The 24,679-nt window shown below is 32.8% G+C and overlaps 4 protein-coding genes across 5 annotated transcripts; 1 reads left to right on the forward strand and 3 right to left on the reverse strand.

Moving 5' to 3' along the window:
* Positions 1–605: 605 nt before the first annotated feature.
* LOC113866285 (nucleolar transcription factor 1-B) lies at positions 606–4,819 on the reverse strand. Its single transcript, XM_027501165.1, has 11 exons — positions 4,241–4,819; positions 4,101–4,155; positions 3,907–4,006; positions 3,619–3,814; positions 3,246–3,299; positions 3,014–3,162; positions 2,024–2,699; positions 1,822–1,939; positions 1,650–1,699; positions 1,306–1,449; positions 606–851 (listed from the first exon to the last, which is right to left on the reverse strand). The coding sequence occupies exons 1-11, from the start codon at positions 4,817–4,819 to the stop codon at positions 606–608; spliced, it is 2,367 nt and encodes a 788-aa protein (XP_027356966.1).
* A 3,469-nt stretch (positions 4,820–8,288) lies between these two features.
* LOC113865875 (outer envelope pore protein 24, chloroplastic-like) lies at positions 8,289–10,072 on the reverse strand. 2 transcript variants are annotated; one of them, XM_027500656.1, is made up of 4 exons: positions 9,831–10,072; positions 9,590–9,735; positions 9,376–9,451; positions 8,289–8,431 (listed from the first exon to the last, which is right to left on the reverse strand). In XM_027500656.1, the coding sequence occupies exons 1-4, from the start codon at positions 10,029–10,031 to the stop codon at positions 8,351–8,353; spliced, it is 504 nt and encodes a 167-aa protein (XP_027356457.1). In that variant the 5' UTR covers positions 10,032–10,072; the 3' UTR covers positions 8,289–8,350. The 2 variants fall into 2 exon arrangements, with proteins under 2 accessions (XP_027356457.1, XP_027356456.1); XM_027500655.1 differs by having other exon boundaries at positions 9,376–9,735.
* Positions 10,073–14,246: 4,174 nt separating this feature from the next.
* Positions 14,247–15,056, reverse strand: LOC113866286 (transcription repressor OFP7-like). Its single transcript, XM_027501166.1, has one exon. It carries the CDS (start codon positions 15,054–15,056, stop codon positions 14,247–14,249), a length of 810 nt encoding a protein of 269 aa, XP_027356967.1.
* A 5,608-nt stretch (positions 15,057–20,664) lies between these two features.
* On the forward strand, positions 20,665–23,272 carry LOC113866287. The gene is made up of 3 exons (XM_027501167.1): positions 20,665–20,940; positions 21,728–22,066; positions 22,763–23,272. The coding sequence occupies exons 1-3, from the start codon at positions 20,665–20,667 to the stop codon at positions 23,270–23,272; spliced, it is 1,125 nt and encodes a 374-aa protein (XP_027356968.1).
* Positions 23,273–24,679: the final 1,407 nt, after the last annotated feature.

Here is a 24,679-nt window from a genome sequence, read left to right on the forward strand (position 1 = left end):
ATTCTGTTAAATAATAAATTTTCAAACTTTTTGTTATACATTTTCTTTTACAAACATTTTAAAAGCTAAATATGAAATACTTTTGTACCACTTAGACCATTACTTAATACACCAGACATGTTTATAATTGTCAGCAAGCTTTTTTGGAGCAGGGTTATATTAAACACTATTATATTTAATGTTAATAAAAAATAAATATAAAATATTAGTTTAAAACTTATAATATCCATTAACTAAACTAAAAAATAAAAAATGTCGTAATATTACAAGTAATCATATATGAATGGAAGTACAAAACTCTCATTTTAAAAATAATTATTAAATAAAAATGATATAACGGGTTGTCTTTTAATGATAATACGTCAAATTAATCCAGATAAATATGATCAAGTAAATTCTTTAATGATTTAGGTCATTAATTCATTTTTTAAATATAATAAAGCAAATTATTTATGTTGAGGCAGTATCCACAAAAGTGAACGGCCAATAAAACTAAAACGTATGGAAAAACTAACATGCTAATATTTTTTACAATTATTTTAGGGATCGAAACAAATCAGACGATAATGGATAAAGGTTTAACCACAATGTGACCAAAACTTCCCTCATATTCTTGCCTCCGTCTTAATTGGCTTTTTCACTAACTTGAATGCATCAAATACCGATCCCTTTGCTTGAACTGTGGCATTCTGCACAAAGTGTTCTGCATGACGTGAAGACCTCCTTAATATCTCCAAAAGCGATACAGTTGATTTTTGAGATGCGGAGTTCAAGGTGGAGGTATATTTGTTCTGTGTATTTCTTTGGAACTTGGCAGAAACAGCTTTTGGTGGTTGACTCTCCTTTTGAATCTGTTCAAGTTCAACCGGAAGGAGACACGGCAAATTGACAAAGCACAGCAGTGTCAACCATCACCATAAAAATATGTAGCCGATATTGCTTATTAACAATCAACGTAGGGAGGACGACTAAAACTTGCATGTGATTATCATCATTAGTGCCCAGTACAATTAACAGCATTACTGATTACTAATGTTATGCTAAAACATAGACGCAAAAAAGATAGTGATATATTCTACTCGTATGACGAATTGGAATGTTGGGCTTAAAAATATTGGAAAAGAGTATTTTATATATATTATTAAAAAAGTAAATTTTAATATAATTACTATTATAGTCAAACTTTTCGATTATATATGGCAAAAATGATTATCGATACATATTTTACTGAGTGTTTTAAAAGCACAAAAAAAAAGTTGTTTATGGTAATACTGTGCGAGGTTTCTGATTTCAGATAGTCATTACCGTATCTGAAGAATCCTCTGGCATCGATACTGAAGTCCTGCTGTTGCTGTCATCTCGCTCAAATATAAAAGATCGGACTTTGCTTGATCCATGCTTTTGAGAAGTATGCATGAAATGATTGGACGCCCGACCAAGAAAAGATGACTGCAATATTTACAATACAATAAGAAAACTCGTATATGGCACCTTGTGTATAACTTAACACATTCCTGTGATTCTAGCATATCATTGAAATTGTTTTCAGATGAGCATCTAAACATATAGACTCATGGCAGGGTAAAGGGGGCAAACCATAAGTAAAACAGCCTCATTTGTTCCACATATACCAGTTTAAATTAACCTACCTTTGATGATATATTAATATTCTGTCCAATGCGCGGCATATCAAAGATGGCTGCAGCATAAATTAATGACAGAAACCATTAGTATTCCCAAAACCTAGAAGCCTGATTGATAAACATTGGAATTCCATAGGTTTTGCTAACTGCACAATGTGGTGAAATTAATAGATCTTACAAGTAGGTCTTCCTTTTCTCTTGGTTTCGGGAACAACATTCAATTTCTTTATGAGACTGAAAACTTCCCTGCTGCTTTCATCCTCAGCTGGTGAAAAGAATTTAGTTTTCTCTTCCTGCTGCACATTACGATATTTAGATCATTTCCTATTGGGTTACTTGAGTATCTCAGCACATGCAATAATGTAAATGCAATGATGAACTTCAGCCAAAACAAAGACCACAGTAGTAAGCTTCGACAAACATTTATGAAAGAGGTCATAAAGTTCAGTAGGCATTAAGGTAGCTGGGAAGTGAGAACTCACAGTTTTATGATAGAGGTATTGTCTAGTTAGCTTCTCCTCAGTTTCCTCATCATCAGATGATACATATTTATCATCTTTATCTGTATACATCAGTGGGATCATCTGCTTCACCTTTTTCAGATTGATCTTCATAGCTTCTGATGGAGCAATGTATTCTTCAGCCTCATCATCAGATTCATTTTCAGATTCTCTGCTTTCCTCGTCTTCTTCTTCAATTGATGTTGTTTCTTTCAATTTTGAACCACAATTAAGTTTCTGGAGTAGATTATCCATTCCAGCTGTATCCTGCTGCTCAAGCCACTGCTGGTGGAGTTGGTCACGCTTTTCTCTATCAATTGCCTTTTCTTTATATTCAGTTGCAATCATGTCATCAAGTTCCTCAATATCATCATTATCTTCGCCTTCTTCATTATCTTGGAAACGCTGTAGGTCATTATCACTGTCATCCTCCTCTTCCGCTTCTTCATCAACGAAAGCCTTAACAGGGTCACCGCTTGGTGGTAAAGTCAAATCAACTGATCCATGTAAATGCGGATCTATGTTCTCCTTGTCATTGTCCTCCTCATCGGAAGAGCTGCAAAAAGAACAGTTGTCATTCTTTTATTTTTAGATCGAGGAGGCAAAAGTAACCACTGACCAGTCCTTCAACATAGCAAAATTAAAAGGTCATGGTTTGTCAAAGAAAATAATACGCAGGTGATCATCGCATATCAATTAGTTGCTGTAATATCATCCCAATAGTTTTAACAGAAAAAAAAAAAACCTTTTGTTATTTGACTTATTTTTAAATATTTGTTTTAGACCAAAAGTAGCAAGCACTAGAATGTGATGAATAGTCAATGGCACCAAATCTGAAGATAAACATAAGAAGAAACTTAAGACACTCACATATCATCATCATCATCAGGAGGAGCAGAATCGAGTTTCAAATTCATTGAAAGCATTGATGGGGCAAACATTTCTTCTGAAAGGTTATTAGACTTCTCATTTACATCGTCGTCTTTAGTGTCACTTCCTTGGGAATCAGAAAAGAGTTCCTAGAAATTGCAGACAAACAAGCTATTGGTACACAAAATATACAGTTAAAGCCAAGCATCATAGCAAATGGCTGATAGAAAACCTGAGTATCATCAATAGGAGCTCGAAATACATGCTCAGATTCCACATCCATAACCTGAAACTCAATAGAGACCATGATTTAGATGGCAATGGCATCTCAACATGATGGAAAAGCACATCCGAACAAAGCATTAAAGAATTTGAAATAAGAAACACAAATATAGTGGATATCACGTACAAATGACAAGTCACATCAAGAATTTCAAATATTCCGACGTATAAACTTTTATCACACTTCCTAAATCAATAATTAAAAAAAATATATTAGTCACAGCAGATGCAATACCACACTTCAAGTACATGACCAAAACCAGTGCATTAGATTTTCTGCTACTTTGGGATGAAGAAATAAATAATGGCATTATTTGACTCACCGTGGGAGAAGGAATGCTTTTGCAGCTTGAATTATCTGCAGCAACATTAGATCCACCAATATGTGACACATTTAAACCACTCCTGGTGGTTGCAGGGCAAGTAACTCGTGGTTCCTCGAGTTCACCCTTTTCTACCTTATCAGTTATCTCCTCATCATTCAATAACTTATCATTATCCTCAAAAGAAGCACTAGATCTGCAACCCAAGCATGCATTAGTGTGTTTTCTAATGTAAAAAAACCAACTAAACCGCGTGCCAATATAAAATCGAAATGCAAATCGACCTACTTCTTTAAAATCTCCAATTTCCTCTGCCGAATTTTATCCAATATCGAAGAAATAGGCTTCTGAACCAGAGGAGCAGGTTTGAAAGCTGCATCTCTAGTTTCTAACCAAAGCACAGTGAATTATGAGAGTTAGTGCTTATTATAAACTCAAAACAAAACTAGAAAGAGGATCATAGCTTCCAGATATAATCATACCTCGAAGAAGCCTCTGCGACTCAGCTCGAAGCTGTCTGAGAGTTTCCTGTCTTTCCTGTTAGATCACAGAATCTACAAATTAGTAAATCAAGAACCAGGTGTTTCGGAGCAATTCACTGAAAAAATGCATGCGGATGAACCTTTTCGGCCTTTCTTTTACTGGACATAGATTCCTTAGGCTTCTTCTCACTGCCATCACTATCCTCGATTCTCTTCTTTTTCTTCTTCTGTTTTTTCTCTGGAAGTTCATCGAAACTACGCCGTTTTCTCTCTAATTCTTCGGTTTTCAATCCCTTGATTTCTTCACTGCTCTTCAGATCCACAGCTTCTTCACTGATTTTCAGATCCACAACTTCTTCTGTAATCTTCAGATCCACAACTTCTTCTGCAATCTTCAGATCCACAACTTCTTCCTTCTCCTCGGCAACCTTTCCGTCAAGTTCGTCACCCACAGAATCGAACTCCAGAACCCTCGTCGCACCCAAACAATCGTCCTTAACAGTGTCGAGTTGAGGGCTTAGGCCCAAACTTTGAGGCTCAAGCCCGGATCCCTTTATTGACTCCTCCAAATGTTTGGAGTTTCCCAATTCAGAAAAATTGGTAGGAGGCGAAGTAGGGTGAGAAAAATGAGGAGCCGTTTTTGCTTTCTTCAGACGCTTAAGCTTTCGTTCGTGGACGGGAAAGGAAGGCAATAGCTGGTAATCGTCGTCGCTCTCCATATCCGGTTCTGATTTAAGTTTCTGGGTTTGATTGAGCCACAAATTTCTCTTTGAAAGAAAACGCCTCTAGCCTCGTCAAATAAAAGAACGGATCATTCCATGATTCTAACCTAAAGATATGGCGGTAAATGCTTTTGAAATTTGTGAAAACGCGCCAATGGAGATGCTTTTATAATCTTTTTATTTATTTGTTTTGCCTTTTTTTTTTGCTCCTTTTTACATTTTTGCCCTTTGGATTTATTGAAATTTGGCTTTCATTTTCCAATTTTCTAATAATTTAATAATACTGTGCAATTTAAAATATACACAAGGCTTTCCCTATATTAATAAAAAAAAATAGTTAAGAATAAATTCAGGAAATTGTGAAACAATTTTTATATATAAAATAAGACACACTGTTGAACCAATATAAGCATAGGATTTATGATTTAACAGTGTAATCATAGTTGAAATAATAATAATAATAATAATAATAATTAATAAAATTATTATTATTAAATAAAATGAAATAATAAAAAATAAAATAAACTTAAATATATATTTTTATTTTAGTTCTTATTTTATATATATATATATATATATTTTAATATTTATATAATATTAAAATATTATCAAATGTTAATTTTTAGTTGAAATCAACTAAATGAACTAAAAATAATAGTCTATAGATAAAATAAAAATAAAGATAAAAAAATCATTTGAATAAACTAAAACAAAAATTTTATTAAAATATAAAAATCAATAACATATTTAAGCTAAATAAACTCATACTATTTATTTTTAAAATATTTGTAATATTATTTAATTATAATGTAAATATTTTTTATTTTAACACTTTAAGTCTCTAGGTTTGTATTTTTTTAATGACTAAAAAAATATTAGTTTAATTATATTTTTGTCTTGATAAATATCAATCATTTTGTAATAAATTTTTTTTGTTTAAATTTAATTCTGTCTCTCCTCTTTTAAATATTAAATTAGTTGAGGCTTACCATTTTCATACAGTATATCACTTAATTTATATTTATAATATTTTATTATTTAAAATTAATAATTATAAATAAATTTCTATCACATTTTTAATATTTATAAAAATATTTTCTACCATTGTCGTAACTCATCTCCTTTTCTCTCTCCCTCAGGTAACCTCTCTCCCCAACCTCACACCTCTCCTTTAATCCTTTCTCCCATCTCAACCTCAACCCTACATCCTAGACTCTCAACCTCAAACATTTCCTGGTAACTCTTCCCTTTTCGTATTCTCTCACTCCACATTCTCAATCTCAAACATCTCCTTTAACCTTTTCCATTCCACCCCATTCTCATCTTCTAATCCTAACGCCACTTCTTCAAGCTTAAACCTCTCTTGTAACCCATTTACCTCCCCTCCCCTCACCCCAACCTTAAACCCTCAACCCCAAACTTCTCTCGTAATCCCTCCACCTCTACCTCTCCTTACCCTTTCCCAACCTTAACCCCACCTCACACCTCTTTCTCGACTCCCCCTCCTCCCAACCTCATTTGCGTCCCTAACTCCATAATTTTCTATATCCTACATTTTTCTCACCCTGCACTCAATCCTACACTTTCCTCCACTCCTTTCTCTACTCCCTTTCCTAACCCCATCTGATACCCTTACCCCTAACTCCAACTTCCACACTTTCTCCCTCATAACCTCACACTTTCTTCCACTTCGTTTTTAATATTATGAATTGAGTATGTTGATATGTTTTTGAATTTTGATTAGTGGAAGACAGTGAAAGAAGTTTATGGAGCGAGGAAGAGGAGAGGAAGGGAAGGAGAAGGGGAGGGAGTGAGGGTGAGAGTGGGTTGGGAGGTGGGAAAGTGAGACGTCGGAAGCGAGGGAAGAGGATTTGAGTTTAGGAGATTTTTTTTGCTAATATTAAATTTAGAAGGTCAATTTTAAATAATAAAATATTATAAAATTAAATAACGTAATATATCATATAAGAGTGTTGAATTAAATATTTAGTAGAAAAAGAATTAACGATAAAAATTAAATTATAAATTTTTAACTTTTAAGAGATAAAATTATAACCAAAAATTTTATAAATACTTATCATAAAATATTCATTATTTATAAAAATACAAAATATAATTAAGCAAAAAATAAAATTAATTTTTAAATTTTTTTTGCATTAAATGTTACAATATTTTGTTTTAAGAACAGTCTTTAATTTAAAATTCTCTCGTACAATATATCAAAACTCTCTCGATCCTACAAAAATATGATAATTTCTTGACTCGCTATCTCATATTGTAAAAGTCATAAATATGTCATACTAATTAATCTTTTGGGTAGTATTTATTGTCTCAATTTAGTATATTGCATTTTTTTTGTTATTTCTATTTTTTCAAAACAAAAATATTGAAATTATAAATAAATTTTCCTTTTGAAAACATATTTTTTAAAGTTTATAAATTATTTTGGAAACATTGTTGTTGATGGAGATTATGCAACAATAAGAAAGAGAAATAGAGATAAAAGGTAATGAGAACTTTAATATAGATTGTCATGTAATAAGTAATAACGATATATCGTGAGTAAAAAAGAAATGTTAGAAATGACAACAATAATGCTAATAAAAATTAGTTAGATTAGTAACTAATGTTGTTAAAAATAGCATTATTTTAATATCTTAAGTATCATCTAATATGATATGCTAGTAAAAATTAACATTTATGAGATGTTTAATAATGTTAGAGATATAATTGATTGTAATATCAAGAACTAACAAAGTATTTTTAAAAAATAAAAAACAAATATATGATCACCAATGTCTAAATGACTAATTTGTAAGTTCACTTATTTGATTTTTTTTGGCCAATTACTTATGATTGAAAAGTATTGTTGCATCATTACTTATGATGATCAATATAATAAACCAGGCATATAATTGAATTTTATAATTACGATATTGTAACTGTTAATAAAAAACATTTTAAGAAAAAACAATAAATCTTAATTGGTAAAGAATAATAATAGACAAAAATGAGTAGCAATAACCAATCCTTTCCCTCACAGTGTAAATTTTTGGTTGCCCAAAATTGAGATAATTGATAAGAATGACACCCTCATTTATAGGTCAAAAGTAAGCTTTCACCTTATTCTTTTTAAATTTATCTACCAGACAAGATAAAGTTGTTTGTTCTATTATCTTAATCTTCCAAACAAGGTGAAAAGTAACTCTATTTCGTTCCTTCCTCACCTCCCTTCCCTTTTCGGAATTTTCCCGCCTGTCCCATTTTATTAACGAAAACACGTAATAAAACAAGCATAGAACAACTCGTTACAAAAAATATACGTCCCCAAGTTGGAGGCAATCGGAGAGGCGGCAGATATTGCAATAGATCAAAATTCAAAATAGAAAGTTGTCGTTGGACAATCAATTCCACAGTCCACAGAGTTGCTCATTAACAATGTAATCACTTCCAAAATATACCTGACCGCAGAAACCATCAAAACTTAGTCAACCAATCAAACAAATGGAGCATTGTATTGAAAGCAAACTACATCTCAAAATTCCACGTGGTTTCAGCACTGATTTTCGGAAGCTTCAACTCCTCGGCCAAGTCAAGGGATGCAGAAATCTGGAAAGCTAGAAGTTAGACAATCTAATTCATTGTGTGAGCAATAATATAAGCTAATCGAGCACAATAACAACCAAACTTTATCCCATGATGGCAATTGGTATGACTTAACCTCACCATCAAAATCATCCAATGCAATACATGAACTAATTCAGGATAATTAACTTGTAAAATATGTAAGTGAGAGGAACAAAATCAAGGGGAACAATGAAACTCTGGGCTGCTTCACACTAGAGTCAAAATGGACGAGATAGACATCAATAACAAAGAATTAATTCAAAGTTTTCAATCCTCCTTAACAAACTTATTTTCCACTCAGACAGAAATAAGAAATAGGAATAAAAATGTGATCATCCAAGCTTACATAGGTATTTCTTATGTGAAGCCTTTACTTGGACATCCTTGTAATCTCAACACACAACAAAAACATGACTCCTCCCACATAACTAAAATTCACAAAAATCACTAGCATTATGTGCAATAAGATTCCCTTCCATTTAGGATTTTGACCTAACTCTATTGTTTTGCTAATGTACTACTACTACATTAATTTAGCATCAGAGACATGGCAGGTCACGGAAGAAAATCAAGGAGAGTAAGCAAGAGGATTGAAGTGAAACAAGTATAGGCCAAAAACTTTTGAGAGATATAAATCTTGACTTAACTCTAGGCCACCCAAAATGCTTGCTTTTATATAAGACTTTTCAAATGACAGAAAGAGCTGCCACTGTCACTAGAAATAAGCAATGCTAATCATAAAAGAAAAACCTTCCACTTTTAGTTAGTCAATATATGTGCTAAGGCTATGTTAACAGAACCGTAAAAAGAAAGGTTTTTCTCGGAAAACATCGAACAAACATTATAAAAATATAATAAATACTTCTTTTTCACCAAAAAAACCTTTTTTTAGTTACTTAGAATGGGCTAAAAAGAACGATATTCACCTTGAAGCAGCCATTAAGCTTGGAATTCCGAGACCACTCAAGCCCCAGCATCTTACTCGATGTCTGGTAAGAAGCCCTCAACAAGTCATCACCACAAAGTCTCCTCGAGAAAGCAAAGTCCCACGAATTCTTGGCCATGTCGTAGCAAGGCTCGAACGCAGTTTCCCCCTTATGAACATAAACATACTTCAACTTGCAATTTCTTGTGTCAAGCACATAATTAGCCGAAACCTTGTTAGAAGAATCCAACACCAAAGTCCCATCCAGAACAGTCTTGTTATCGCCCCTGCTATGCATGTAAGTCAAATTCAACGGTTTCTCCGCAACCCTAACAGTGTTCATAAACTGAAAGCGAAAGTCCTGCAATGCCAGCAAGATAATCCGAATTACAAGAACAAGATATGATTGTGGTTAATTCGTGAAGCTTAGAAGAAGAAGAAGAAGAAGCAGAGCACCTTCTTGGGAACATTGTAATCGACTATGAAGGCGCCTGGTTTTTCGACGGCAAGAGCCAAACCGGTTAAGCTGGGGCCATTGACAAAGGTTACGTCTGTTATAGACGCGCGAATCTTGACATCGCCAGTGCTGACGGCGAGAGTTGCGGCGGCGGCGCCGTTCTTGTCTATGTCGTACCTGCCCTTCAGAGCTGCCTTCATCGTAAACAACGGAAACGGAGGGGATGGAGCGAGAGCCTTTCCCAAGTCTAAAATCTTAATGGTGAACAGTGAACCACCAAATTTATTTACAAATTAAAAATGAGGATGTCGTATATTATTATTATTATTATCATTTACGAAAGTTATTTAATTTTGAATAAAATTTCAAAAGTATATGAATAAGAATAAACAATGAATAGAGCCTTACACACATGAATCTGATTAACATGCCGATTAACTAACAATCTGCATGTAAGAGGAAATAAATGCCCTATATTTAATTTAACGTGCTTAAACTTAAGAGGATTGATTAAAGAACAAATATCTTTAATAAATATTTTTATTAAAATTATATTTTTAATTTTTTAATCAGTTTTTTAAAAGTATTATTTCTTTTTAATTTGTCGATGAAGAAAGGAAAGTAAATATTTCAGATTTTGACAAAGAAAAAGTGGAGTTAAAATATAACCATTTTAATTGTCTAGTTTTAAAAATGTTTTTTTATTTATAAAAATATCACTATATATTTTTTAATTTCATCCAAGAGCATTCTAATTCAAATGCGATATGTGAATGACTTTAACAACCAAAGTTCATGCGCATAAAAACACAGGCTCATATTAACATAAACAGTGAGTTGTGACTGAAAAATGAATTTTCATTAAATTGGGATGGTGACGAGATTGATTCACTTTGGATCACACATTATTTTGGAGAAGTTATCAGAATGCTTAAATATGCCCTTCATGGTTTCCAGAACTGTCAAATACGCCAAAGAATTCAACCAAAAACCACACGACCCATCTGAAACAGAAGAGATTTAACACACAACATTTGTATGCTTATAAATTGTTAAGATAGACATATCGACATGATAATTCACTGGTGCACAACCATATAATCTATATTTTTACAAAATTACATTCCTTAGACTTTATAAAATCCAAAACCTATGACAGCTATATGACGAACATTGTAAGTGTGCATTAGGTCACTTGCGTTCACATACATTTATATGGCTCCAGAAATCGGAATGCACACGTGGATAGTAAACACCCAATTATAAAGGCATAAACATTCTTGCCGGAGGAGATTCAAACGTTCTTGGTTGCCTGGCTATCTAGAACTCCCAAAACGAGTCCAATTGCAACCTCTGTAATAGAATCACAACAATTGTAATTTTTGGTTATTGGCTTCTTGTCAATTTGGCTTACAATGAAACAAAGACCGAAACAACATACTATGAAAAAAGAGAAAAATAAGACATGCAGCTGACGCGCTCCTTGTGATAATACTAGGATCACTTCGAATTTGGAAATCTTTATTGGCGTAGTCAATCATTGAAGAAGTCTTAGTTAAAGAAAAGTTAGGTTCTAATCCTTTCCAGGGCTTCTCAAATTCTTTCAGCTTGATCTTGAGCTTGGCATTTTAAACAGAGTTGTACATTCCACAGATAGGTAATACCCAAACACATCTTACGACATGCAATGGAATATGTCCAAAAGATCAAACATAGTTTCTCATCACATTCTATTACGTTTAAGACTTGCAATATTTTTAGTTCTACATAAAATAAATCAGATAGTTAACTTCTCCCTTTTCTACAAGATTACCAGCTCTACATTGTTATGTTCGTTGCTACTATACATCTTATCTCGCTTCTTTTTGCCTCAAACTTGGATTTCTTTTATCTCATTTTTACAATAAGCAATCTAGTTAATTACATATTGGAACAGTACAAATATAACGTAATCAATCTAACTAACTTCTTTCACCAATTCTTTTAAATGAATAAAAGAACTTACAACTTCTGAAGATAAATCATCCTTCTGTTTATTCTTACTGATATCAACAGTTTCTGAACTTGCGAATTGTTTATTTTCCAACATTCTTTTATCATTCTCAGCTATAACAGCAAGCAACTGATGTAAAGTCTCGTTAAGTTGAGGAGAAATTAGACTCTAACCTTTCCAAGTTTCATATCTTTCCATACTACATTCTTTTTCATCCTTTATAGTTTTCTCTTTCTCCAATTTATCAACATAATAATAAATCAATGTTAAGGTCAATTTTCCATGTAGAATCTTTGTAATAAAGGGGAAAAAAGAGAGAGAAAAACAATAAAATCAATACAGTGAACAAGAGTCTTACTATGATACAAGCAAAACAAAGGCATCAATTCTTTCAAGAATCTCTCACTTCTTACACGTTTTCAAATCATAAATTCCTGAACTGGTTCTTTTAAGAAAAAGAAAAAAGAAACTGAAGGAATCATGGATAAAAACCGGCGGTGAATTTCGACTGCAGTTTCATTATTATTATTCCAAGATTTCCAAATTAAACTTACAAAGCTCTGCTTCTTTATCAGTTTGTCTGCACAAGAATAAAAGCAACCATGACTTGCGAAACATCGTGCAAGAATCTTTGTAGTTTATAGTAAAGAAAGAAAAACAGCGAAAGCCAAATTTCGAAAATCTTATGATCACCAACTTAAATCTTTAGAAGAACTTGAAGACTGAAGCAAAGAACATTGTGTCGGATCGGCAGTTGCCAACGTTAAAACATACAAGGATTTAAATTCTATTATTCATTTCGAAGATCAGAGTGAAACCAAAAAATATGAGAGATGGCTGTCTGGTGTCTACTACAGACGTGACTGTTGTCTGTTGGTCTCTCGGCATCGAGTAATTAAAATATGAATGTACTGTCCAAGCTGGCCAGAAGTGGGAATTTATAGGATAATTCCGCCGACTTAGTTTTATTTTGAAATAATATTGTAATAATGCAAATATTTCATTCTTTATATATTTATTTGTACTGTTTCCTGTACGAAAATATTTTATACTAAGCTAACAAATATTTTGTAAGGCTTTATAAATGTACATGAATATGAATATACAAATTTTAAATTTTGTTTTATCAGCAATAGAAATATAAAACAAAATACCACTTAATTTTTTTATAAAAATTTAATTGAATTTAATGTTAATTAAAGAAATAAAAAATAATGTTTGATTAAATAATTCAATAAACACTATTTGATTTGATATAGAAAGAAATAAATTACTACAAAAAAGTTGTCATTTAATCATAAACAAAAATTATCAAGTATTAAAGATAATCTTTGTTAGCACAGTCTTTGTCTAATAAAAAGAATAGTCTTTAAAGATTTATACTAACAAATAATGCATTTTATCATTATTTGTTTTTACTGATAGTGGTTATTAATATTAATATTTATTAAGAAAAAAGTATAGAATATCTTTTCATGAAACAAATCCTTTTTATTTGTTTCTTTAAAATTATTTATAACTATATTAGTTTTTCAAATATTTTAGTCAATAAATTAATTTTTAAGTATTTAAATTATCACCATATTAATCGTTTAAATATTTTGCTATAGAATTAGTCATTCAAAAATTTAATAAACACTAAATTCTTGGAAAAAAAAGTCATATAATTTATTGTGAAAAATTAAAACTGTAGGAAAAATTAGGATTCAATTAGATGATAAATTAATTTTTTAAAGAAAAATTTGTAAAATATTACTACATTAATTCTCATAAATGGCTGAAATGGTGATAAGATTATTTTTAAATATTTAACTTGAAAAAAAATATTATAAAACGTAAATCAATTACATGAAACAGGTTGAATTGCAAAGTTTTTATTTTATCTTTAAACCATATCATAGAGAAAATTCCTTCCTTTTGGAAATTATCGAGCAGTAAAGTTCATATCTTAAAGTTTCTAACAATACTTAGATCCAATTTGAATAAACCTGTAGAAAAATATTTATAAAAATTATGGGATGAGCTGAATGCTCCCCCTTGATCTTTAGTATTGTGATTGTTAGGCCAATCTTATCAACCGTTATTTAGTTATAAAAAAGTTACCATTACGTGGAGATATCGTTCCTTGAGGATATTACAACAGTGAATCTCACGTGTATTTTTTTTTTTTCTTTTTTAACGAATAGCTCTCGCACAAATTTTATATAAGATTTGCCGGTGTTTTTAAAGAAATAAAGAGAACGTTACTACATGAAATGCTTTTCTAAATAAAAATCGAAATGAAACTTCAAGAAATAGTCTAGCCAGTATACTGCACACACATACAAGCTTTCTTCCCAGTTCCCACCTATACGACAAAAGTAAAAACAAACTTCCCAAGATTTACTCATTCACAGATAGAGTAGCCAAAAATATATATATTTCACTGTTGCATATGAGATTTAATGTCTGTTTGAAGATCGTTGATGGACGTAGGTTTCCAAGTGAACATTTGTTGCCAAATCTCCATGAACGCTCGCACAATCACTGCGTGATAACTCCGTGAATTCAAAGCCAGAAAACACTGCAAGAGTTGCTCCAAGTCCTTCGCTTCAGTCATCTCCATCTCCGTTATCATCTCCATCATCGATTTCTTGAAGTCTTCGTAAGGATCCTTGGACTTTTTCATCACGGCAAAGCTCTCCTTAACCTCCCCCTCCACACTGCTCCGTGTCACGGACGCCCTTGACGATGTCACAGTCTTCTTCTTCACCTGCGTCGTTTCCGCCCCTCTGCGATTCTCCGAACTCTGAAACCTCACTCTCTGAACCCTATTCACGCTGCTCATCTTCCTTCCGTGCCTGCCACTCAAATCTTTCTCCTCACCATGACAAAACTCGTTGGAGAAACTTGTCGAGCAAGAAATCAGAGTTTCGCTCTCTTCTTCGTTGACTTTGTCGATTAGAAAATCGCTTCTCCTCAACGGAACGCTCGACGTGCTTTTGCGGCCTCGGGATTTAACTTTCTTCTCGTTATTGTCGCGGCACATTTGACAGCCACGTGCTAGGGACGTGATCTTTGACGGTGGCGGTGGAGAAGGCGCGTTTGAATACCCTATGTCGTGAGCTTTGGGGTTCACGGGAGAAAGACGGTAAATGGCAGGAACTGGATTTCCTGGGAAAGAGGAAAGGTTTTTTGAGCGACATATTTGAAAGGAAGGGACATTGAATTTCAGTTTGAAGCGTTTGGCCATCTGTGTCGCTAATTTGTTGGAAACTAAACTATTGTTTAAAGAAAATGGCACAACACAAACACTCCCTATGATGGATAAATAATATTTGTAAGGAGAAATAAAATAGAAGAAAGGCCGGCATGTATGGACTAAGGACAAAAGCAAGTAGGACCCAGTTATGATAATGGATGATATGGCATGACTGAATCCGAGTGAAAATAATGTGGTTCATACCCGAAAGGATGCATGTCATGGCTATGGAATTCCTTCATCATGTGCTGTTAAAAAATGGATGTGAATTAAGGGGTCCAGTTACCTAATGAAGACACGCACATAATTGCAAGAATCCCACGTTAGAAGAAGCAGATGGATTAGCATTCTTTAGGCTTCTTATCAACAACTGAAAACTACATAATCTGCATAATGTTATGCGGAAGCTGTTCGTACATGGTATAATCAACGCCGAATTTAAAATTTTAAATGAATTATAATAAGGTTTAGTCGTCATTAGTGGGTGGGTGGGTGGCTGGCTGGCTAACGTACACCTTGATTTAATTTTTAAGGAAGCAAAATCAATTCCTACAGAAAAAGAGTAATGATTCAGTTATAACAAAATTTTACAATTTATATTATATATTTTTCCATGTTACATTCAAATCAAATTGTGGGTTTCTTTGGAGCATCATGACAACAAAGGGGAGCCACTCCGTGGAACACTACAGTCGAGGGATAAAGTGGTGTGACTAATTTGTGGATAGAGTGATAAAATTAGAATGTTAAAAGAGCATTCCACTGGGAATTTAAATTGAAAAAAAAAGCTCAATCTTCATTTACCTTCCGAGTAGATTGTTTTCAATCAACAATGTAGAGAGACTAAAAAATATTTATGTGATTGAGACTAAGAGGGAAAACAAGGTGTGTCCAGCAATACGTTGAAAAGTTCAACACAGCATATCCCCAACCGCAAAAGAATGAATCTGTCAATGTCCTTTTATCACTCTTCAACCTTCTTTTTAATGAATCGCATGCATTTCGATGCAGTGGGATGGCCTTATATTTTGGCACCATTGCTCCCACAGATGCACAATGAGAAACAAGATAGGTCGGACGTTCATACGTGGACAAACAGACAAGGATTTCCAAACAATATTGGAATTTTATTCTTTGCCACACGCTTGGGTAATTTTGACTCGGCCAACACCAGCGTTGCACCATTGGAAAGATAATTTTAAAAAATCTTTTTTTAAAAGAGATAAATTAATTTAAAATTTCAATGTATATTTATGAACACAATAATTAAGAACTAATATTTTGTAATTTTTCATTAAAATTTATAAGATATTACAGTATTTAATATATTAGTAATAATAACAAAACTTTATTATTTATTAATTTCTTAACTTTGGCAGACGTTCAAACTATAATTATTAATTCAAGAGCTGTGTCCTTTCAAACAATTGCTAAATCCACTTAGGAACACTGGGTCTGTGCCCTTTGTACCGCATGTTCTTGTCCACATTCTGTACGTAGTTGCCATCCATGCCCTTGGATTATTAGGCTGCTATATATATAGCGAAGACTGACACACGTTGTTAATTAGTAGTATATAATAACATTTCTTTTGGGGTCAACTATAATAACCTACTTGTTTAAAATTATAAAAATGCCCTTGCTGCGAAGTTAAGATAAGCCTTACATATTACAAAGCCGTGATGCTCATTTTTTTTACGTTGACAACGTAAATGGTTTAATTTTATGCTGAAAATAAAATAAATTTAAATAATTTTATTATCAGAGAGTTTGTATTACTATCAGTGTCTGTATGTATTTATATATCTATTTATTTGAATCACTGAAAATTAGTACTATTTATGACATTATATATAGATATTTTGATTTTTTTTATATACACACATTAAAAAATATACTAAAAAATAAACATTTAAAGGTGTCATTCGATCTCCAGCTATACAAAAACCGTTTCCGTTATATCTATACACGCAGTATACAAAATCCCTTCGTTTAGAAATAAAATAAGTTTTTGAATGGGTATGGTTAATTTTAAAGGAAAAAGGTTTTTCTAGAGTTAAAAAATTTCTTTTAAAAACATCTAATATGTTTGACAAGATTGTTAAGGTAATCAAATGTTATTATTTGAACTAAAAGATGTTACTTCTAATTTTATAAATTTGGACTATAAACAATTTTAGTTCTTAAGTTTTATTCGAGCCAAATAAGGATGTGTTTAATTAAATAAGTTAATTAATTATTTGTTTAATTATTGAACTCTTGTAATATGAAAACTTATGTCAAATAAGATTTATTAGAATAATTAAAATAGGTTCATTGACGTACTTCACTAAAAAATTAATTATAGGTCCTATTTTCAAAATTAAGGAAATATGGTCATGTTGCTAACTTTCTTTCATCTAAAACTCATCGCAAGTTATTATTATTTTTTTATAAATATTTAAGATTTATGTTGAATCTGGGACATGATATAATTATTTTAAAAGTTAGACAATTAATGAAAAAATTATTTTATAAGATTAGAGTTTGAATAGTGAATTTATAGATTCTTTTACAAAAAATTCAATGAAGTATGATGTTTTTGTGGGCTAGATTTGGATAATTTTTTTTAAGAAAAGTCAATTTAATTTGCGAATATTTTGTATAAAATTGAATGTTTCAGGTTTAACAAACTTATTCACAAAATTAAATTAAATTCATTTTAAAATAGGACATATTGTAAAAAAAAAAAAAAGACATAATTGACTAAAATACAATACTAAAACCAGACTTAAAAAATTAAAAGTATTATTACACCAAAAGTTTTATATAAAATTTTAAAAAATAATGTTTAAAATGTTATATAAAAATATTACTTACCTTTAATATACCACTAACGCAGTAGCACCAGTTTAAGCCACTCAAGAGAACATATACAATGTGTAACACCTTAAATTTAATTTCAATTTAATAAGAATTTCACAAATTCAAATAACTAATTTTTATAAAATACTTCAAAATAAGAGAAATGTTACAAATTAATATCAAATGACTGTTACAAGACTAGTTTAGTTACAACAAATTTTAAAATAAAAGTTAAGTCCTATAACAGTCCATCCATCCTTTCACTGAGTCCGGTATTGATCGTCTTGATTACCTGAAAAATGAATGTAAGGGTGAGTGCTTTACACCACCCAAAATACACAGTCAACATAGAGTCTCACTTCTAGAACCTTCCCAATACATTCAACAAACACAATCACAAACAGCACAATTCACATCCATAAGTACAAAACACAAATCCACGCATACGCATATCAGCCACACTCACTATAGTACTATAATCACAGATTTATACCATGAATGATCGTCGGTTACCCTCGCCTCAGGATACCATGCGGGCAGTTACGGGTCGCTTAGCAAGGATAGTGGTCAAAGGTTTAGTCAGGAAGAGAGTGTATGGCCTGAGGTGCACTCGTTCCTCAGTCAATGTCATCATCACTCTCTCCTCCCCAAGGTATTTCTACTGTCCTCATCTTCCACACCCCTAGTGTATCGCTGAACCATTCACAGCACATCACAACGGCACTAATACGCTCATTCACACATATATTTCATTCACGCATGCAATGATCATGCTTACACATGGCACACGGCCCACATTGCATTCAAATACATGACACATAGCCAATATTCATCTATCATGCAACATTTACATACAATCCACATCCATCAAGTTCGGGTCAACACACATAATGTTCACATCATGGCCCACATTACATTTTTCAACACTTTTCTACCCCCTAACTCAGTCACAACACAATATTAAGCAAAATAACAACAATTTATTGCATAAAAGAGTAGGATAGAGTCCTCTCTTACCTTGGATTGATGTCCCACGCGCTAAATTCACTAAGAAGTACTTCCCCTCACCGATTTCGTCCTAAACACATGAAGAAACTCTATGAGAACCCAGGGGAACCACAAAAACAGAGAAAGGGGATGAAAAACCGAAACCCTAACCAGTAAAACTTATCTCCAAGCGTTCTCCACACGAATTCAACCTTCAACCAAGCTCCTGAACGGCTTTGGAGGCAATTAATCGGTGGAATAAGGCTTTAGAAACGAGACGATCAAAGGAATTTCGAAGGGAGAGGGAGAAATAACTTTCCATGAACTCTAACCCCCTTTAAATCCTTTTCTGGTCGCGACACTCTTGCTACAGCGAGATATTCTCGCTGCAGCGACACGCCCTTTCGCTACAACGAAAAAACTAGAGAAAACTGTACTCTGATTTCTGCAGTATCTCACTACAGCAAGACCCTCTCGCTACAGCGAGACTGCACCCAAAACTGTCACTTTCTCGCTACAGCAAGAAGGTGACAGTTTCAGTCATTTCTCCTAGGGCGTTCTCGCTACAGCGAGAACAACCCAGTATCACCCCCTGCACTTAGGCATTTAGCCCATTTCAGCCCTATCCAGTCATGCATACACGTATATACATATACACATATACACATCCCCAACATACATATATGCATATATATTCATACTCATTACACACAAAACATCATCATTACACATCTAAGGTAAATTCATAACATTCATTTACACTTGTACACACATATATGCATTTAGATTTATATAAATAATAATAATTAATATTACAAAATTAGGAGCGTTACACAATGTATACATCATACACGTCTATTACATAGAAACAATGATATTCGGGGTACACTACACCTGTACCCTTTTAGTTATTTACCAAATAATATAGAAAATGTTAAAATAATATTAAAAAAATGTTGTTATATGTTAGTATTCGTTATTTCATTAAATTGCATTAATTTCCAAATGGTTACACCACAAGCTAAGTACCTTCGTATTCCAGCTTCATTACCGCACTTGCCATCTCATTTCAACACTACGTTCTTCGTTGCCAGCTGCCACTTGCCATCACAATAAACTCATCCCCAACATCCTCAAGAATGAACATTCTTGGAACTTCTTTTTGGCATAGACTTCATCACCGATAAGCGTGACCATATTTAAAAAGCAAATCAACAGCATGTGTTTTATATATATATATATATATATATATATATATATATATATATATTTATTTATTTATTTTTCTTGAAACAAATAAAGAATCATGGAACATTCCTCGTTCTTTATAAATAAACAATTATACTTATGAAAAATAGTAAAAAAAAACAAACAAAGAAAGAAGACACGTCACCCCTCATGTGCATGCATGCTAAATTTCCGTAAAGAAAAAAGAAAGGAAAACTATATATATGAGTATATGACGCTAAAAGTACCTCGCACCCACCTACACCTACGCGCAAGGAACGCCTGGGAAAGAAAACGCAAGGGCATTGCATTTGCTTCCCTTCTCAGTTGAGACAAAAAATCATTTGGTGCTCTGAGCAAATTAACTCAAAGCCTGTCCAGGCATAGGGGGAGCCAAGAAAGAGGAAGGATTCCATTTTTCTCAAAAGGATTCCTCTCCTTCTTTCTTGATCTTTTCCTTGTTAATTTATATTATTTTTTGTTAAGAATCTCCTATAGGTAATTGGGTACCTAATATTTATTATTAATTCCTTCCAAAACCATGAGGAAGTTGTGTCCTAATTTTGACAAGGAAGATGGGTTGGAGACCGTCCTTGAAGTGCCTATTCCTGAGGAGATGTTGAACGGCATGGGCACCAATGGGTTCAATCGTTGGCAGAACCTACGAACTCTAATGAATGCTCAATTTCTTGATAAGTCTTCGACACCCTTAAACAATGAATTCATTGTGTTGCTCAAGCTTGTTGGTGCTCCCCTTATTCCTCTTCAGGTCCCATCAGACCATACTTTTACTCGCCCCCTCAAAGATTGTTCCATCGTAAGCATTATATATCAATCAACCTTCTATTTCCTTATTCCTCGGAGAGAAACAAATATTTTTTTAATAAACATAAACATAGGCGTTAGGGCACCACCAATATGTCCTCCAATTACAACATTCTGTTTGATCGTTTTGCTTTTGCTCCCGAATAATTTACATTTAATCTATTCAATTTTCTATGGTAATAGAATGCATAAATCGTTTCATATATTATAATTTATCATGCATAGTTTATAGCTGCCAAGCCCCTTATAGTTCGTGCTCCTCACCCGAGAATCACTCACTGGATTAGTAAAGTAAGGAGTCTTTTCTATGCTTGTGTAATTTTTAATCTGATGGAGGTTCATCATGTATAATAGCATATCGATATCACGTGGTTCTATTTGCGCCTCGGTTAATTTCGCTTAGGGCTGTAATTTTCTCCGTTTTCTACGAACCTTGTGCGTATACCACAAAATGGGGGAAAAAGTTAAAATATTTTAACATTGATAACGAATGGCCATTCACCGTCGCAAAGAGCCTTAGATTAGATGTGATTGTTGGCTCATATTCATTAATGCGTAGAAGTAGAATTAACATAAAATTGTTATTTTTAATAACTTAGAATTGATTATAGTTGAATGTAGTGAGACATCCACATGGTAATTTATATATAGCAAGTTAGAATATACATCAATAACACCTTTGCTTCGTTTTTCCCTGATATTTTTTGTCGCATTGCTTACTAACCATTATTCTTCTCTGTCAAGTTCTTGAATTAATAAGAGTTTGATTAAATGGGCAGAAAGATTCGACTGCTAAGTACATAGTTCAGCAGTACGTGGCGGCCACTGGAGGACTAGCTGCATTGAATTCATTAGGAAGTATGTATGCAATGGGACAAGTAAGAATATATGGGTGGGAGGTGCGTCAAGGTGATGATAGCTTTCAATCAAGAGGCAGAGCTGAAGCAGGAGGCTTTGTGCTATGGCAAAAGAACCCAGATCTATGGTGCTTGGAATTGGTGGTTTCCGGTTACAAGGTTAGTGCAGGCAGTAACGGCAAGGTAGCTTGGAACCAGTCTTCTTCTCAACCTTTTCATGCAAACAAAGGCCCTCCTAGACCCCTTCGCCGCTTCTTCCAGGTAAATTACATACGTAGCTAATAGCTTAGTTACTCAAATAATTCATGCATAAATATGTCTTAAATTTTACACTAATTTATAAACACTGCCCTTTAATATCTCTTCTATCTCACTCTTATTATTGCATCACCTTACTAATTTGTATATTCAATGATATTAATAAAAAAATATAATTTTTTTTAACAATTAATATATTTTAAATCTATCATTTATTTCTTATAATAAAAATTAAAAAAATATTTAAAAAAGAGCGCATGAAGTATATTTATTATTATTTTTTGTTTCTCTCCTTATCACTCCTCAGGATTATACTTTCAATGTGATATTCATGAAATATTTTCCTAAATCATGAAGGCAAAAAAATCACATAATTGTGACATAGTTCTATATAATTTTGTTTTCATCTCATTTTTTTTATCTTTTTCTTCTTGTCACATCGTATATTATTTATTACATCTTTTATTTTTTTTTTCTCTTCTAATTATGTATAGACACTTTAAATTTTTAATTCAATAAAAAAATTAAAAAAAATAGAAAAATGATTTTAATTAAATAAAAAATAGAAAAGAGAGAACATTTTAATTTTTCATTTTTAAAAACAATTGTAATTTATTTCCTCTGGTTGAAGTAAAAGTGATTTGATGATTATCAAATTTGAAAAACAAATGATCAATCACATGTGCTTTTTATTATCAGGGGCTGGACCCAAGGTGTACAGCAAACTTGTTCCAAGATGCTGAATGTGTAGGAGAGAACACCATTAACGACGAAGTTTGTTTCATGCTCAAGTTACAAACGGAACAACAGATTCTGCAAGCACAAAGCACGTCCAATACTGAAATAATAATGCATACAATATTGGGGTACTTTAGCCAACGAACGGGGCTACTAATAAAATTCGAGGACACAAAGTTAGTAAGAATGAAGCCGGCTAAAGGAAAAGAGTCAGTGTTTTGGGAAACAAGCATCGAGACTACGATTGATGATTATAGATACATAGATGGCATTAACATAGCGCACGGTGGGACAACGGTTGCGACGCTTAATAGGTACAGTGCCTCGCATAATCACAAGCGTATGATTGAGGAAACATGGACGATTGAAGAGGTTGATTTTAACATTTTTGGGTTATCCATGGATTGCTTTCTGCCTCCCTCTGATATTGAGAAAGAACACGAAAATGGGGAGCAAAAGCAGTGGGAATGACTTAGCATTAACTTTGCTTCACTCTCAACGATAGAAACTGTAAATACAACATAGACAAGTATACGTGAATGGATATCTATAAATCTATCCTGTACTTGGAAGGTCAGTCATACATTTTTGGGAGACATATATGCAGTTCAATTCGTTTCAAAAATGCTCGACTCAATTCACAAATTTCACTTTCAGATACACGTGTAACAAAAAAGTTCCTTTCAAAAGAAAGAAAGTTCTTGACTTATTTGATTGAATAAATTATAAAAATTATAAGCATATACTTCTTTTGCTTTATTTTGTATAAATGTGATGAAATGCATCTAAAAATGGCAAAACTAAATTTTTATAATTATTTAAAAGAATTCTTAACCAAACGAAAATGATGTATACTTTATTTCTGTCTCGATTTAAATCTTATATATGAAAAAATTAGAAGAGTTATTCAAGTTATAACGATCCTAAAGTTAATAAAACGGCAGTGACAGGTAAACCCCAAAGTCGTTGACCGATTCTCATTCCATTGATGCATAATGTGTGTCTAACAGCTGAGCAGCGACAGACAGGTTTTCTCTGTAAACATTATTTTCGTTTAAAACCTTAAAGTGCTTTATTCATTCTCTTTGCAATGATTCATGTTTCTAAAATTATTTAGAGATTTTGTTCAATTTCATGAAACCTGAGCCATTTTCTGTCTCCGTTTTTTATCTTCACTCGCACTTGTATTGCGCCGTTATGAACTTATGAGGATTTGTTTATCCTCTCAAGGCTCGAGCTGTGATAAATTAGAATGTAGCCCAAATTCTTTTGTTCAAGCCAAGACTATGCCAACAGTGATAAAAATGATGTTAAATTCTCTATCCTTATGAACTGAATTCTGTGAAGACTGGATGATTGTATGCCTTCCCTCTCTATAGTTTCAGTTTTCAAGTTTAGCATAACAATGTGTTGATTGTATGCCATTTCCTGGAATGGAATTTGATCATTAGGCTGCTATTCAGTGATTTCTCGTGACTAGTCCCTGTTACTACTTTTTGTATCCTTTGGATGGAATTTGCACGTTCTTTGCAATATCATTTGTCCTTAAGCTTTCTTCGCATATTCTTGAACTCGTATTACGTACGTCTTCATGGCATCTTTTTACTCAATACAAAATAAGAAGTGAAAAACTTGCTTCTTGTTCTTACCGGTCTCGATTTGAACAGCATTAGATTTCTTCTATGATAAAATATTAAATACGAAAGTCTCAAAATTGTTTATTTAACAAGGTACTAATAAAAATGGAATTTAGTTCTTGATGTGAGTGTTTATTAGTACAAAGATTAGACTTAGAATCTACGATCATGCACCCGAATTTTCACTCTAGTGACCTGATTTTCTCATATTATCATTTCCAGACTTCCAGTAAATGTATTC

Source organism: Abrus precatorius, unplaced genomic scaffold (assembly GCF_003935025.1).
Source record: "Abrus precatorius isolate BTA unplaced genomic scaffold, Abrus_2018 Scaffold4, whole genome shotgun sequence".
Classification (NCBI taxonomy): domain Eukaryota; kingdom Viridiplantae; phylum Streptophyta; class Magnoliopsida; order Fabales; family Fabaceae; genus Abrus; species Abrus precatorius.